Raw genomic sequence first — 12184 nt, 5'->3', positions numbered from 1 at the left:
TATGTTCTTCCCTGCCCTGCCCTGCCCTGCTCTGCCCTCACCTCCCCCTCCCCTTCCCCCCCTCCCCTCCCCCCCCCTCCCTTCCCTTCCCTTCCCTTTCACTTTTTTGATACGGAGTCTTGCTTTGTAGCCCAGGATGGAGTGCAGTGGCACTATCTTGGCTTACTACAACCTCCACCTCCCAGGTGCAAGCAGTTCCGTAGCTTGGGCTTCCGAGTAGCTGGGATTATAGGCATGTGCCACCATGCCCAACAATTTTTTTGGTATTTTTTTTTAAGTAGAGACAAGGTTTCACCATGTTGCTCACGTTGGTCTCAAAACTCCTGAGCTCAGGCAGTTCGCCCACCTTGGCCTCCCAAAGTGCTGGGATTATAGGCGTGAGCCAGAGATTACGTAGTTTCTTGCTCTGCTGTGCTGTGCTAGGTGCTGGGGGTCGGGGAGGGGGGGTGGGTAACAAGTGAAGGTGCTTCTGCTTATGGGCAGAATGAAACCACAGAAAATAGTCCAACATTTGCCATTCCAACTGGGCAGTTGGAATGGCAAATGTTGGTTCGTGCCATGAAGGCAAACCATGGTGAGGGAAGATTGGGGACCATGTGGACGGTTCTCTAGAGGGAATGATGGTTACCCACCCAGCACACAGGAGAAGGAGAATTAGCCAGACAAACATAGCAGGAGTACTTTAGGCAGTGGGGGGAGTGTGGGAAGAGTCCTGGCAGTGAGCAAGAGCTTGGGACGCTTGAGTTACCGCACAAAGGCCTGCTGCTTGGAACGCAGTGCATAGGGTGTGGAGTATGCTGGGCCTGTGGGTCCCATTAGGGTGTGCATTTTGTTTTAAGGCCAGTGGGAAGCTCATGTGATTTTAAGCAGGGACAGCACTGTCTGGTTGGTGCTTTATAAAGGCCAGTCCACTAGTGTGTAGAATGGACAGTGTGTCCATCTGTGACAGGTAGGGAGGTTGGAGGTGTGAGGGTCCACTGGGGAGGTGACAGTGTTCTGGACCAAGGCGATGGCAGTGGAGTGGAGGAAAGTTGACAGACTCAAGATATATTTGGGAGATAAGGCATACAGGCCTGGTGGTGGCTTGGGTGCAGAGGGCCAGTGAGAGAGAAGGGTTAGGAACTAGTGGGTGGATGGGGCACCACTTTACTGAGGTTGGGAGACTGGGAAGAACAGACTCACACCCTAGGCAGCTCAGTGTTGATGCATCAAGTTGGAGCTGCCAAGGGACTCATTAATTGGAGATCTCAGGCAGATGGGTGGGTGGGGGTCAGGACCCCAAGGGGAGCCTTGTGGGCTTGAGCAATAACGGTGGAGCCCTCAACAGGGCTGGGCTTAGGGTGGGTCAAACATGCAAGAAAGGTTGATGATTCCATAGAGAGAGGGTATAGATGATGGATCTGGGTGTAGGAAAAGGCCAGAGGAGGGAGCCGCCAGAGCTCAGGAGCAGGGACCAGCCTTAGGAGAAACTTCTCTCTTCAGCTTTCAGCACAGACAGGGAGGTGTGAAGCTCTGGAGGCAGGAAGTCACGCGAGATTGCTTGTGATGATGTCTTCTGATTCATGAAAAAGGCTGTAAGTCATTCGTTGAACTTGGGGAATAAGCCTGGGTGGTTCAAGAAGAACAGGGAGAGAGGTGGTAGAGAGATGTCAGCGTGGGAGCCCTGCTGAGATGGGTGACTGCCACGTGGCCAAGGTCACCAAGTTGCCAGGGTGTGGCGCTCTCTGTGGCCCTCCTCTGCTTGCCGGCAGTGTGGAGAAGAGCGTGGGCAGGTTGATCCACCCTGAGCTGACTCCTAGTTAGGATTTCAGCAGCTAAGCTACATAAGGAAAGAGAGGGAGTCTGTAGTGGTGTAACTAGAGAGGAGGAAAGCAGGCTCCAAGGAAGGAGGTGGGGTTGCTGCAGGTCTCTGGGAAGTCAGAGAGTGGGCAGAGAATCACTGAAACACACAGTCTGTGGGACAGGATGGACAACGCCTGTCAACTGTGTGTCCTGTGCTCTGGAGGGAGGCACCTTCTGCAGGAGGGGCAGGAGCGCCAGCTCACTCCGGGGCCCAAGCTTAGCATTGGCCTCTTACGGCACCACCACCTATTCCCCCCACCCGCCTTTTATGGTTTTGGTTACCTTTTAAATGTCTTAATAAAAGATGAAACGTATTTACTCTCCATAGATCAATTATTTACTATGAGTTATGACAATACTAAATTTGGTCAATTATTCATCAGCTCTAAATTATTTATAAATGCTACCTTAATTTGAAGCATTAGCCATTGGAATTCAAATATTAATATAGCTGTTTCCCATTTAAAGGAAGAAAGGAAGAGTACAGATAATGAGGGTGGCTGGGGGCAGGTGGGTGCTCGTGGAGGTTAAGATTATTGGAGGAACGAGGTGGCTCATGGAGCAGCCTGGGGGTCGGCAGAGATGCTGGACTCCCTTGGGGAGAGACCATTCCTTCTGGGCAGGCAGGGCTGAGCCCAGGTTTGCTCAGAGCCTGGCTGTTTTTTCTGCTGCCCTTGGAGAGGAGCTGAGCCTTGCCAGGTTCCTCTGAGGTTAGGGCATCAGGTCATTTCTCCCCAGGTGGAGGCTCTCTCTTGCCTCATCCATTGGGAACATCCTGCTGCTCTTTAAGGTGGCACCCAGAGGCCGGCTAACACAGGGGTTGCCAGTTGAGGGAGTGGGACCTCAGAGTAGCAGGGGCTGCATGGGCAGATCTTCTTACAGGGTGAGCAAGCCTGGGAGCGATTCCTTAAGGGCACCTGACAGAGGGAAAAGCTGAGCTGGCAGTGGCCAGTATCATGACCAGGGGGTGGCACCAGGAACTGTGGGTCTCTTCTAACACATGCCTTCTGGGGTATTGCTTCTCACAGCCTTGTTCTGAGAATGTTCCAGAAATCCCCCTGGAGATGGAGAATAGTGGGCATGGATTAGTGATGGTGCCCAGAGTGACCTCAATTTCTGGGGTACCTCTCTCACCTCCAGCACCCACCTGCAGGCACCCAGTGACTTGATGAGTCAAGGATCTGCTTTCAGGGGAGACAGGCCTTGTTCCTGCCTGCCTGCTCCTTTCCTGGGACCAGCACTGAGCTGGGAGCTGCCCTGGAGATTTCTGTCCAGGGACAGTTGGGTAGAGTCAACCTGGAATCCTGGGTTCTGTCCCTGCTGGCCACTTTCTCTTTGCATCATTGGTTATAGAGGTGCCTGGTGGTCTGGGGTTCTCTTTGCTGTTTGCTCTCTGGCTGTGTGGTCCTGGCCAAGCAACTAGCACTCTCTGTGCTGTAATTTTTTTTTTTTTTTTAACCAGGAAATCAGAAAGCTCACCTGGGGTGAGAGTTACTGAGAGTTTGTCCTGTGAAGTGGCCAGTACCTCACCTGACATATCCCACCCCTGACAGTCTGCTGTCTGGAAAATTTTTGCCTGTATGAGTGGGATGCGAACATCTTCTCCAGGGAAGGAGGTGGGAATGTGACTATGGATTGTGGAGTTGAATTGGGAATGCTGGCTGCCCCCCACCCTCGCCCCTGAGCTCTGAGTAGCCCTTTCTTTTGTGGAGACCTTCCACTTTCCCAGGACACAGGGTGCAGGGGAGGAGGCTGGAAGCTGCTCTTTATAGTTTGTCTTACTTTCTCAGCTGACGGATAGGTCATTCTCAGGGGGCCCTTATCAGTCCATCAAGCTTGTGTTGTAATCAAGAGAGACATCAGCTTTGTGACCCTATGATATGGAGGCAAAGAATTATAACAAAAGCTGTTATCCTCTAGAGAGCTGTGCAAACATCTTTGAGCATCATCCTAGGTAGTGGTGACTTCCGATTTGCTACTGTGTGCGAGGCAGCATGAATGACTGTCCACATATAAAGACCTTTCATGGCACACGTGGAGCAGCCCTGTGAGGGAGCCATCATCTTTATTTGACCCTCCCCAAGAAGAAAGAAAGAAAGAAAAAGAAAGAAAGAAAGAAAGACAGAAAGAAATAAAGAGAAAGCCAACCAGTAACCCGGAGAGTACAAGCCCTCACCTACGGTCCCAGTGTGTGACCAGGGCAGACCCTGGACTCCGGCAGGTGGCCAGTCCCGGTCCTGGGGTTCAGCATCTGTCACAACAACCAGGGCATGCATTGTGTGACATCCCATCACACACAACCTTGATTAAGCTAATAGCTGATTTGGCTTTGATCTGATATATTTTGATCTTATTATTTTTATGTTAGAAGCCTCCAAATAACCATCATTTCAACAGTGCCCCAATTAGCAGGCCATTCACAGTGGATTGGAAATTGACTCACATCAGGCCTCTCCATTAGCGCCTGGGAGAGGCTTCCAGCCTTAATTACCCACCCTGTTTATGAGGCCTGGCGCTTAGGATGCTGCAGGTGGCTCCATGAGGGGTGGGCCGGCAGCGCCCACCTCCATGGGGAGGGCGAGATGGCTCTCGCTTGGGACTACTAATACTTAAGATCCTGGGCATGACTTTGATGGAGAGATGGGATGTCCAAGGAAGGGGCAGGAGGCTGACATCTGTTCAGCATCTTGTGCACTGTGAGGCATTGGCACTTGCTGTCCGTGTCCTAAGCCAGTGCTCTCATAGCTCTGCTGGGTAGAGATTCTTATTCCTATTTAATAGAAAATGGAGGCTTAGAAAGGGACATGCCAGTGGCTGTGTGGCTACTGACTGGAGGAGCCAAAACTGGAACTTGGGTGAACGTGAGATCCGAATGCTCTTCCCACCACCCTTGGTGAGGTGGTAGCTGGTGAGGGTTCTGCCCGGCTCTATTTTGTTGTTACTCTGCACCCACCTTGTGCTGCTCTCCCTGAGGGACACCCTGAAAGTTTCTAAATCCTTTCCTTCATTTGAGGCCCTGGTGCTGACTGCAAATGAATTTACCCTCCTCTGTGTCCCTGGGAGCTTCCTCTCTCTTTCCTCCAGTTGAGTTGCAGAGTCTGTCTCCTCGGTGGATCCTAACCTCCTCAAAGATGGGACCTGTGGTCCTCCTGCTTTTCCCCCTCATAGTGCTTAGGGCAGAGGCTGGCTTGTGGGGGTGCAGGCAGGGATACCAAATGTATGTATGAGACAAGGAGGGCAGGAGCCAGTGGCATGCGTGCCCTGATGGGGAAACTGAGGTTCAGAGACATTCTGCAACTTCAAAACCTGACATATATGGAGTGAGGACAGATGATGACCTGGGAGGGAGCCGGGCAGGTGGGGCAACAAGAGCCAAAAGTGACTAAGGGCTGCAAGGAGGACTCTCCATGGGAGTCCTGGGATGGGAGAACTCCACAATTAAGCATTGGAGTTCCTGGACAATTTACGTCCCAGGGATATACAGTTTATTTTGTACAATCGCTGTTTAAGATTAAAAATGTATAGTATTGGCATTAAAGAGAGCATGCACAAGAAAAAATATCCATGCATTGTCGTAGCGCCTTAGCCTGTAGTGTTTTCTGTTGCTGTTTTCCTGGGTGTGCTTTCTGCCTAGCTGTAATCATAGTTAGCATATAATTTTGTGCCCTGGTATTTTCATGTGGCCACCTCTCAGAAGCATTTTCCCCATGTCTGTGGCAGTGTTCATTGTATGGCCTCACATCTCATTGTTTGGAAAATGGATGCAATGATACCTACTCTACACAAATTTCTTGAGAATACTGTGAATTCACATGTACAAAGGACACCAAGAGAATTTGGCACAGAGGCAATTCTCACACAATAGTCCTTCCTCCTATGTAGTTTTCCTACTTGTCCATTATCAGAGGATTATTTTTCTATTTAAAAGGAATTATCCGTTTATGTCACAAAATTTTGGCAAAATATAGAAAAGAAAGAAGACCACTTTCAGGTTTCTTCTAAATTGCAGTGACTTTTAACATTTTGCAATATTTCCTTGCTGGTTTTTCTTTCATGCATGCTGACGTTTTATTTAATTGATAAAATAAAATACATACAATTTTGTATCACTTTCACTGACTTTTTTATGACAGGCACTTTCCCATGTTATTGTAGTATCTTCTTGAGTAGTTTAAAGGCTGTATATACTTTCAGCAAATGGGGCACTTTCATAACCGCTCACCTATTTGCATCTTTTAGATCGTTAGCAGTATTCCAGGAGTATGGATAGTGTCCTCTGAATGGTTTTGGTTTGAATGCTGTTCCTATGGTTTGGACAGGTACCCAGAGAGGAATTATTGACCGGGCCCATGGAAATTCTTGCATGGTATTCTTGCACGAGTCTTTATTGCCTTTGTGAACTGGGCTTAGCACGTGTCTGGGAAAGGATGGTGAACACAGCAGGCATGACACTTGTCATCCTGGAACCTGGGGTCAAGCTGGAGAACCAGCCAGTAACACAGGCAACATGTGGCCCATGACAGGGAAGTGCAGTGAAGGGGGATCATGCCAAAAGGGTCATGAGCCAGTCTGGGGATGCTGAGTCTGAGTTTTGAAGCAAGAGTGAGCATCAAGATTGAAGAGGTGAGTTTGAGGGTCCAGGGTGGGCAGTTGGTTGGGATGTAGTGGAAAAGGGTATGGTGAGGAGTGTGAGGCTGCAGGCATGGGAGCTTGCAAGACCACTTTTTCAGGAGTGGACTTTTACTTTATCTGTAAGGCTAAAGTAAAATGGGGGCACAGCAGGGCTTTAAACAGGACATGCAATAGATTTCTGTTTAGGAGAGAGCTCAGCAGACTGGAGCTGGGGTAGGAGGGAGCCAGGGCATCTAGGGGGCTGTGAGATTCACAAGACATCATCATCTCTTGTTTAGCTACCCCTGCCGGTGGCCTTGAAGAGGAGAGAACCATGGGATTTGGGTTCTCATTCTGCTGGTGCTCATGCCAGTGCAAGGCGAGTGCCCTTGCCCGGAGGGCAGCCGGACTTTGCTGCTGCAGAGTTGGGGGTGGGGGACCCTCCCCTTCCCACATGTTCCCCTGCCTCCCAGTGCCTTGCTCCCTGGGGTCAGTTTCCCCTGTTCTTCTCTCTCTCTCCCAGCCCTATCTGAGGCATTACATAAACCCAAGAGCTCTTGACCGAAAGAACTGCGTTGTCAAAAGTCGTTCTAAGTCTGCCGTGTGCAGCAGATGGCCTGCTGCCATTCACAGGCTGTGTTTTGAAACTGCATCTGCTTCTGCACATCCTTGCCATCGCATAAACCATTAATAAGAAATGTTTGCTTCAAAACTGGTGCAGTGGGTTGCGGCGTTGGGAGTTGCATCTTTCTATTAATTGGTTGATATCCCAAAAAAGTGTAGGCACATGGCTACAAGGGGCGCCTCTTGCAGTTACAGGAGAGCTTGGAAAGATGAGCCCCTGAGTGTGTCAGCCCTAGAAGTGGCTGCTGGAGCATCCGTTGGGTTCGTCCTCTGCACCTGTGGTAATTGCCTGAGCAGTGGGAGCATCTTTCTTTGTTATTGTCAAGTGGCTTTTGAATAATCCTTCTGGAACAACTGCTTCATCTGGGGTTTGGCCCAGTATTTTTATAATATGGATCAAGTGGACTTGGCCAGAAGACCTAGGGTTTCTTTTCTTTTTTATTTTTTTCCTACATCTTGGGTCCTCTCGGGTAAGTGCCTCCCTGACTTTCGGAAGCCATTTAGTCCATTCAGTCCCAATCAGTTCAGTTCAGTCAACAGTTGTAGAGCACACAGTGTATTCTCCACCCACAGCTAGGCATGAGGATACACAGATCAACACAATGACGTTTTGGCTCTTAACGGGCTTATAGTCCTAGGCAAGAAACAGGATGGCTAATCTCACAGCTCGGTTGGGGAGTCAGGCAGATTTGCGATGAATCTGTACTCTACCAGCCTTCCCTGACTAGCCTAGGGCAAATGGTTTTACCCCTTTTGACTTCTATTTTCTCATGTTAAATGGGTACAAGAATGTCTAGTTGGCATTTTCACCAAGGATATCAGTGAGGTTGTGCTCATGAAAACTGCTGGCCTGGCCCAGGATGGTTCTTGGTCCTGGAGGGAGGCAGCCTCTCTTAGGAGTCCCGGGCACGAGCTGCCAGGCATGGGGCCTGCAGGCTGAAGCTGGTGCAGCATCACCCCGATGCTGACCCCTTCCTCTCTCTCTCCTCTCTTTCTAGCCTGTGACCTCATGACCCAGGGGATTTTGGCCTTGGTCACGTCCACCGGCTGTGCATCTGCCAACGCCCTGCAGTCCCTCACGGATGCCATGCACATCCCACACCTTTTTGTCCAGCGCAACCCCGGGGGGTCACCACGCACTGCCTGCCACCTGAACCCCAGCCCTGATGGTGAGGCCTACACACTGGCTTCGAGACCACCCGTCCGCCTCAACGACGTCATGCTCAGGCTGGTGACAGAGCTGCGCTGGCAGAAGTTTGTCATGTTCTACGACAGCGAGTATGGTGAGTTGTCAGGCAGGAGAGCCAGGGCTGCTCAGGGGCAGGGATGGCCAGATGCTGGGAGACCAGAGAGTGGGTGGGGCCCTGGACTGGTGGTGGGTGGTCTGTGCTGAGTGGGTCTCCAGGTGATAGGGTCAAACCTCAAGCTTCATGAGTCAGGAAGAACTGTAACAACAGCTCCCTAGATAGGCACTAAAGTTGCCTAGCAACAACACCTTATCATGACGGCTGAAGTTTGAATTATCTTAGAGGTTTCAATAAAATATTAATAAACTACTGGCAGGGATCCAAAGGGCTGTGTGCTGGCACAGGTGGAGGCCGGCCAGCATGGTTCCTCCTGGAGGCTTCCTCTCCAAAGAGTGCCCTTCACACTGGATGATTGCCAGGCCTTCCTGGCTCCTTGCCTCCATCCATCCCAATCGGCCTTCAGTTTCAGGGTTCCAGGCTGGGGCAAAGGTCAGGGGGAGGAATGCCCTGAGTGTCATGGAGCCAGGCTGGGGTTGGTGGGTTGGGGACACTGGGTAGGGCTGGGCATGGCTTCTTTAAAGGCCTCTCATGTGAAAAAAAATCATCATTTTCTTGTTAGGAAACCACAAAAATGGGCTTTGGAGAAATGGCTTCAGGTTTTCTTATGACTGCTCTGTAAAAACAGACTAGTCATAATCCTGAGATAGAATGGTTTCCATGTTTAGTGTTTGAACAATTTTTTTTGAAAATTATGAGATAACTTTGATTTACATGCAATTATAAGGAGCAACCCAGAGAGATCTAGTGTACCCTTCACCCAGGTTCCCCCACGGTAACATCCTGCATAGCTGTAGTACAATATTGCAACCAGGATTTGATACAGCCCATAGGCCTTGTTCATATTTCAGTAGTGCATGTGATCTTGCAGGTATGGATTTATTGCTATGTGTTTTAAAAATCACATGTGTAGATTCCTGTGACCACCAGTCAGGACACAGAGTAGTTCCTTCACAAGGATCCCTATGCTACCTCTGTATAGCCACAGACACCCCCATAACATGTTAGAGGGTGTGGGAGACTGATGAGGGTTGGCAGCCCCATGGCCGGTGCCAGGATGGAATGGGTGGACCTTCAAAAGTCCCATTTTGTCTCTGGGTGATATAATTTCTTTGCCAAGAATGTAACTAAGAAAAGAAATCAGCATATGTTTGCATTTGCCTAAATACCCTTCTTCTCTAAGACTGGAATGTTGTCCCCAGCTCTTGAGCAAATATACTGTTTGGAGTCTTCCAGGAAGAATTGAAAGAGCAAACAGTCACTGTACTGAAATAAAAATGAGGTGGATGGGGACAAGGGTGGGACCCAAACTGGACTCAGTCCAAGACCTGGCCTCTCCCTCCCACCCCCCAACTCCTGCTCAGTCCCTGGCCCTTGGGGAGGAGTTGGAGGCTTTGTAAGAGCCCTGAGTTGCCTGCAGGGATCTTTCAGGGGCCAGGCCTTCCCCTGAGAGCCCTTGGGGCTGGTGGCTCAACCCCAAAGTCCAGCCTGCTCTGAGGCTGGGCCCTGTGGAGAGGCATGGACACTGCCAGGGATGGGGGTGCTGTGATCCAGTGTGCCCAGGCCCTTCCCACCCCACTTTCTCTGGGCATCATTGCTCTGTTTCCAGTCTGGCCTGCAGACACAGTTTTCCCCTAGAGCCTGGAAGGCGACCTTGATGGGAACCTCAGCTGCTGGGAGGGCAGGTGATCAGCTCTCTAGCCTGCCCACCTGTCTGTGCTCCTGTGACTCCTACAGACTGAACAAGGCCTGGTGGCACTTGCCCAAGTCCTGTTTTCTCATTACACTCCTTACCCTCACTCTGCTCAAGATGCAGGTCCTCAAATAAAAATGTTCCTGAGCCCCACCTGTCCTACAGAGCTGGCAGCTTGGTTACATGCTCTCGCAGACATGCTCGTCCTGCCCTCAGCCTGCTCTCGGCTTGTCCTGACTCTCACGAGGGCTGGTCCTCCATGAGTGCTGGACTGCCTGGTGAGGCGGTGAAATCCGGGAGAGTGGCTGTGTACTTCCCACCACAATGGCCCTGCTGCCTGCACGCTGCCTGGCACAGAGTAGCCCCTTGACACATTCATGGATGGGGACATGGAGTTTTCAAGCCATTTCAAACAAGACAAAGGAGGAATGGGGAGAAAGACAAGGGTACTGGATAGTCTGACCTCTGAATATGAAGTGGCAGGGAAGGGGTGTAGGCTAGGAAACGGGGGTTTTATTCTGCAGACACATTTCCCCACCCCTCTTCTCTCCTCCACCCAGAATCTACAATGGGACCAAAAGCTATGTTCCTTTTTTCTGACATGGACACCTTTGCTACCTATGGTGGGGTTGAAGTTAGTTTTCAACCAGACTGCTCCTTATCAGCAATTCCATAAAGTTGCCAAGTGACCAGTAACTTTCATCTGGAGGACCACTGTAGGTGGTTGATTGAGGCTGCTTGGGAGCTGTGCTGGTAAGGATTCTGAGGCTGTGTGTGGGCTCAGCAGCAGAAAACACCATGGTCGGTCTGTGAGGCTTCCATGGTGCAAGAGGGATTGGCAGAGACCTGTCATGTTTGCTAGTTCAGGCCTGGAGGGTGGAGGTGAGTGGAGAACCCCAGAGCTTGGGTTCTCAGTCAGAAGACAGCGTCAGAGCTGTGTGCCCATGGTGCTGTCCAGGGTGCTAGCCCTTCTGGCTCTCCACTTGCTGGAGGCCAGAGAACTCTTTTATTGGATTCTGTGCAGGACCTCCTGCCTTTGCCTGCCCTGGTCATCGGCCTCCTGATGTGACAAGCAGTGAGGCTTGGTTTCTGCCTCTACACATTTTCTGTAAAATTTTAACTCAGTGCGCAGTGCTCGTCCTGGCTTTCCCCTCATGCCCAGCCCAGCTGCTGCCCATTTCCAATGTGCCTGAGCCAAGGCAGCACAGCCTATCTGCTGTTTGATGCAGCACATTCAGCCCTCGGAGTGCGAGTGTGGCTGCTCCCTTGGCATGGCTGGCTGTGGCCTGTCTCAGTGTCACTTCTGGGTGGATACACGTTGCCAATACAGCCAAGACAAACGGTGCCTCCGGAACGCCTCAGGGCCCTTCCTCCCCCCAACTCACTGCAGCACTAGCTGCAGATGAGCCCAATTAAAAAGCAAATTAAGTGTAAAGACTGTTCTATTCTTTCCAAAGTCAAACAGCAGTGGTTTGGGAATATGGCAACTTTTTTTCAATGCTGATCTGCAAGTATCTTTATGTATTTTACTTCACTCTAGCCACCCAACATCCCTCTGAGGTCGGATTATCACTACATTTTACAGATGAGGAAAATGAGGCTCAGAAAGGTTCTTTTTGACTTTAGTACCCATGCGTTTAGCCAAGGCATCATCCTGTTTCTGTAATTTGGACCCTCTAGGCTCTAGCTTCCTGCTGCTGTCCCCAGCCAGTCAGAGTTGATGCCAAGAAAAAGGGAGGTAGTTTGGAAGGGACATGACATGCTTTAGGCTGGTGCAGTCACTTCAGTGAGCATCACACATAGGCTTCCTCCTTTGTGGAGCAAGGCCTGATTCTTCCTCATTTGCTCATCAGCCTCCCTTTAAACCCAGGAATGTCCTGCCCCAGGTAGAGCCTGAGGACTGGGCATTTCAGTCAGGATTTAGAGACCAGAGCAGGAAAAGCCATGGGCTCCAAGACAGAATTTGGCAGAAGGGTGAGAGAGGAGATGGTATGTATATGGTTTACAAGATGTACCATTTGGTAAAATTCCACTGAAAATACTTGTGTGCTTGTTGTGACAGTGAAAGGAAAAATAAAAGAGAAGATGACATTTGAGAGAAAATTTGCAA

General features: G+C 50.4%; 1 protein-coding gene across 1 annotated transcript in view; it reads left to right on the top strand.

Annotated features, from left to right (window-relative positions):
- The window catches only part of GRID1 (glutamate ionotropic receptor delta type subunit 1), a 786921-nt gene that overhangs the window by 147694 nt on the left and 627043 nt on the right, over positions 1-12184 (top strand). The window contains exon 3 of the mRNA XM_023226082.3: positions 8076-8360. Within this exon, the coding sequence (XP_023081850.1) occupies positions 8076-8360 (285 nt within the window). The remainder of the gene's footprint in view (positions 1-8075; positions 8361-12184) is intronic.

This window comes from Piliocolobus tephrosceles, chromosome 9 (genome assembly GCF_002776525.5).
Source record: "Piliocolobus tephrosceles isolate RC106 chromosome 9, ASM277652v3, whole genome shotgun sequence".
Classification (NCBI taxonomy): domain Eukaryota; kingdom Metazoa; phylum Chordata; class Mammalia; order Primates; family Cercopithecidae; genus Piliocolobus; species Piliocolobus tephrosceles.
This window is presented reverse-complemented; position numbering and strand designations above follow the sequence as displayed.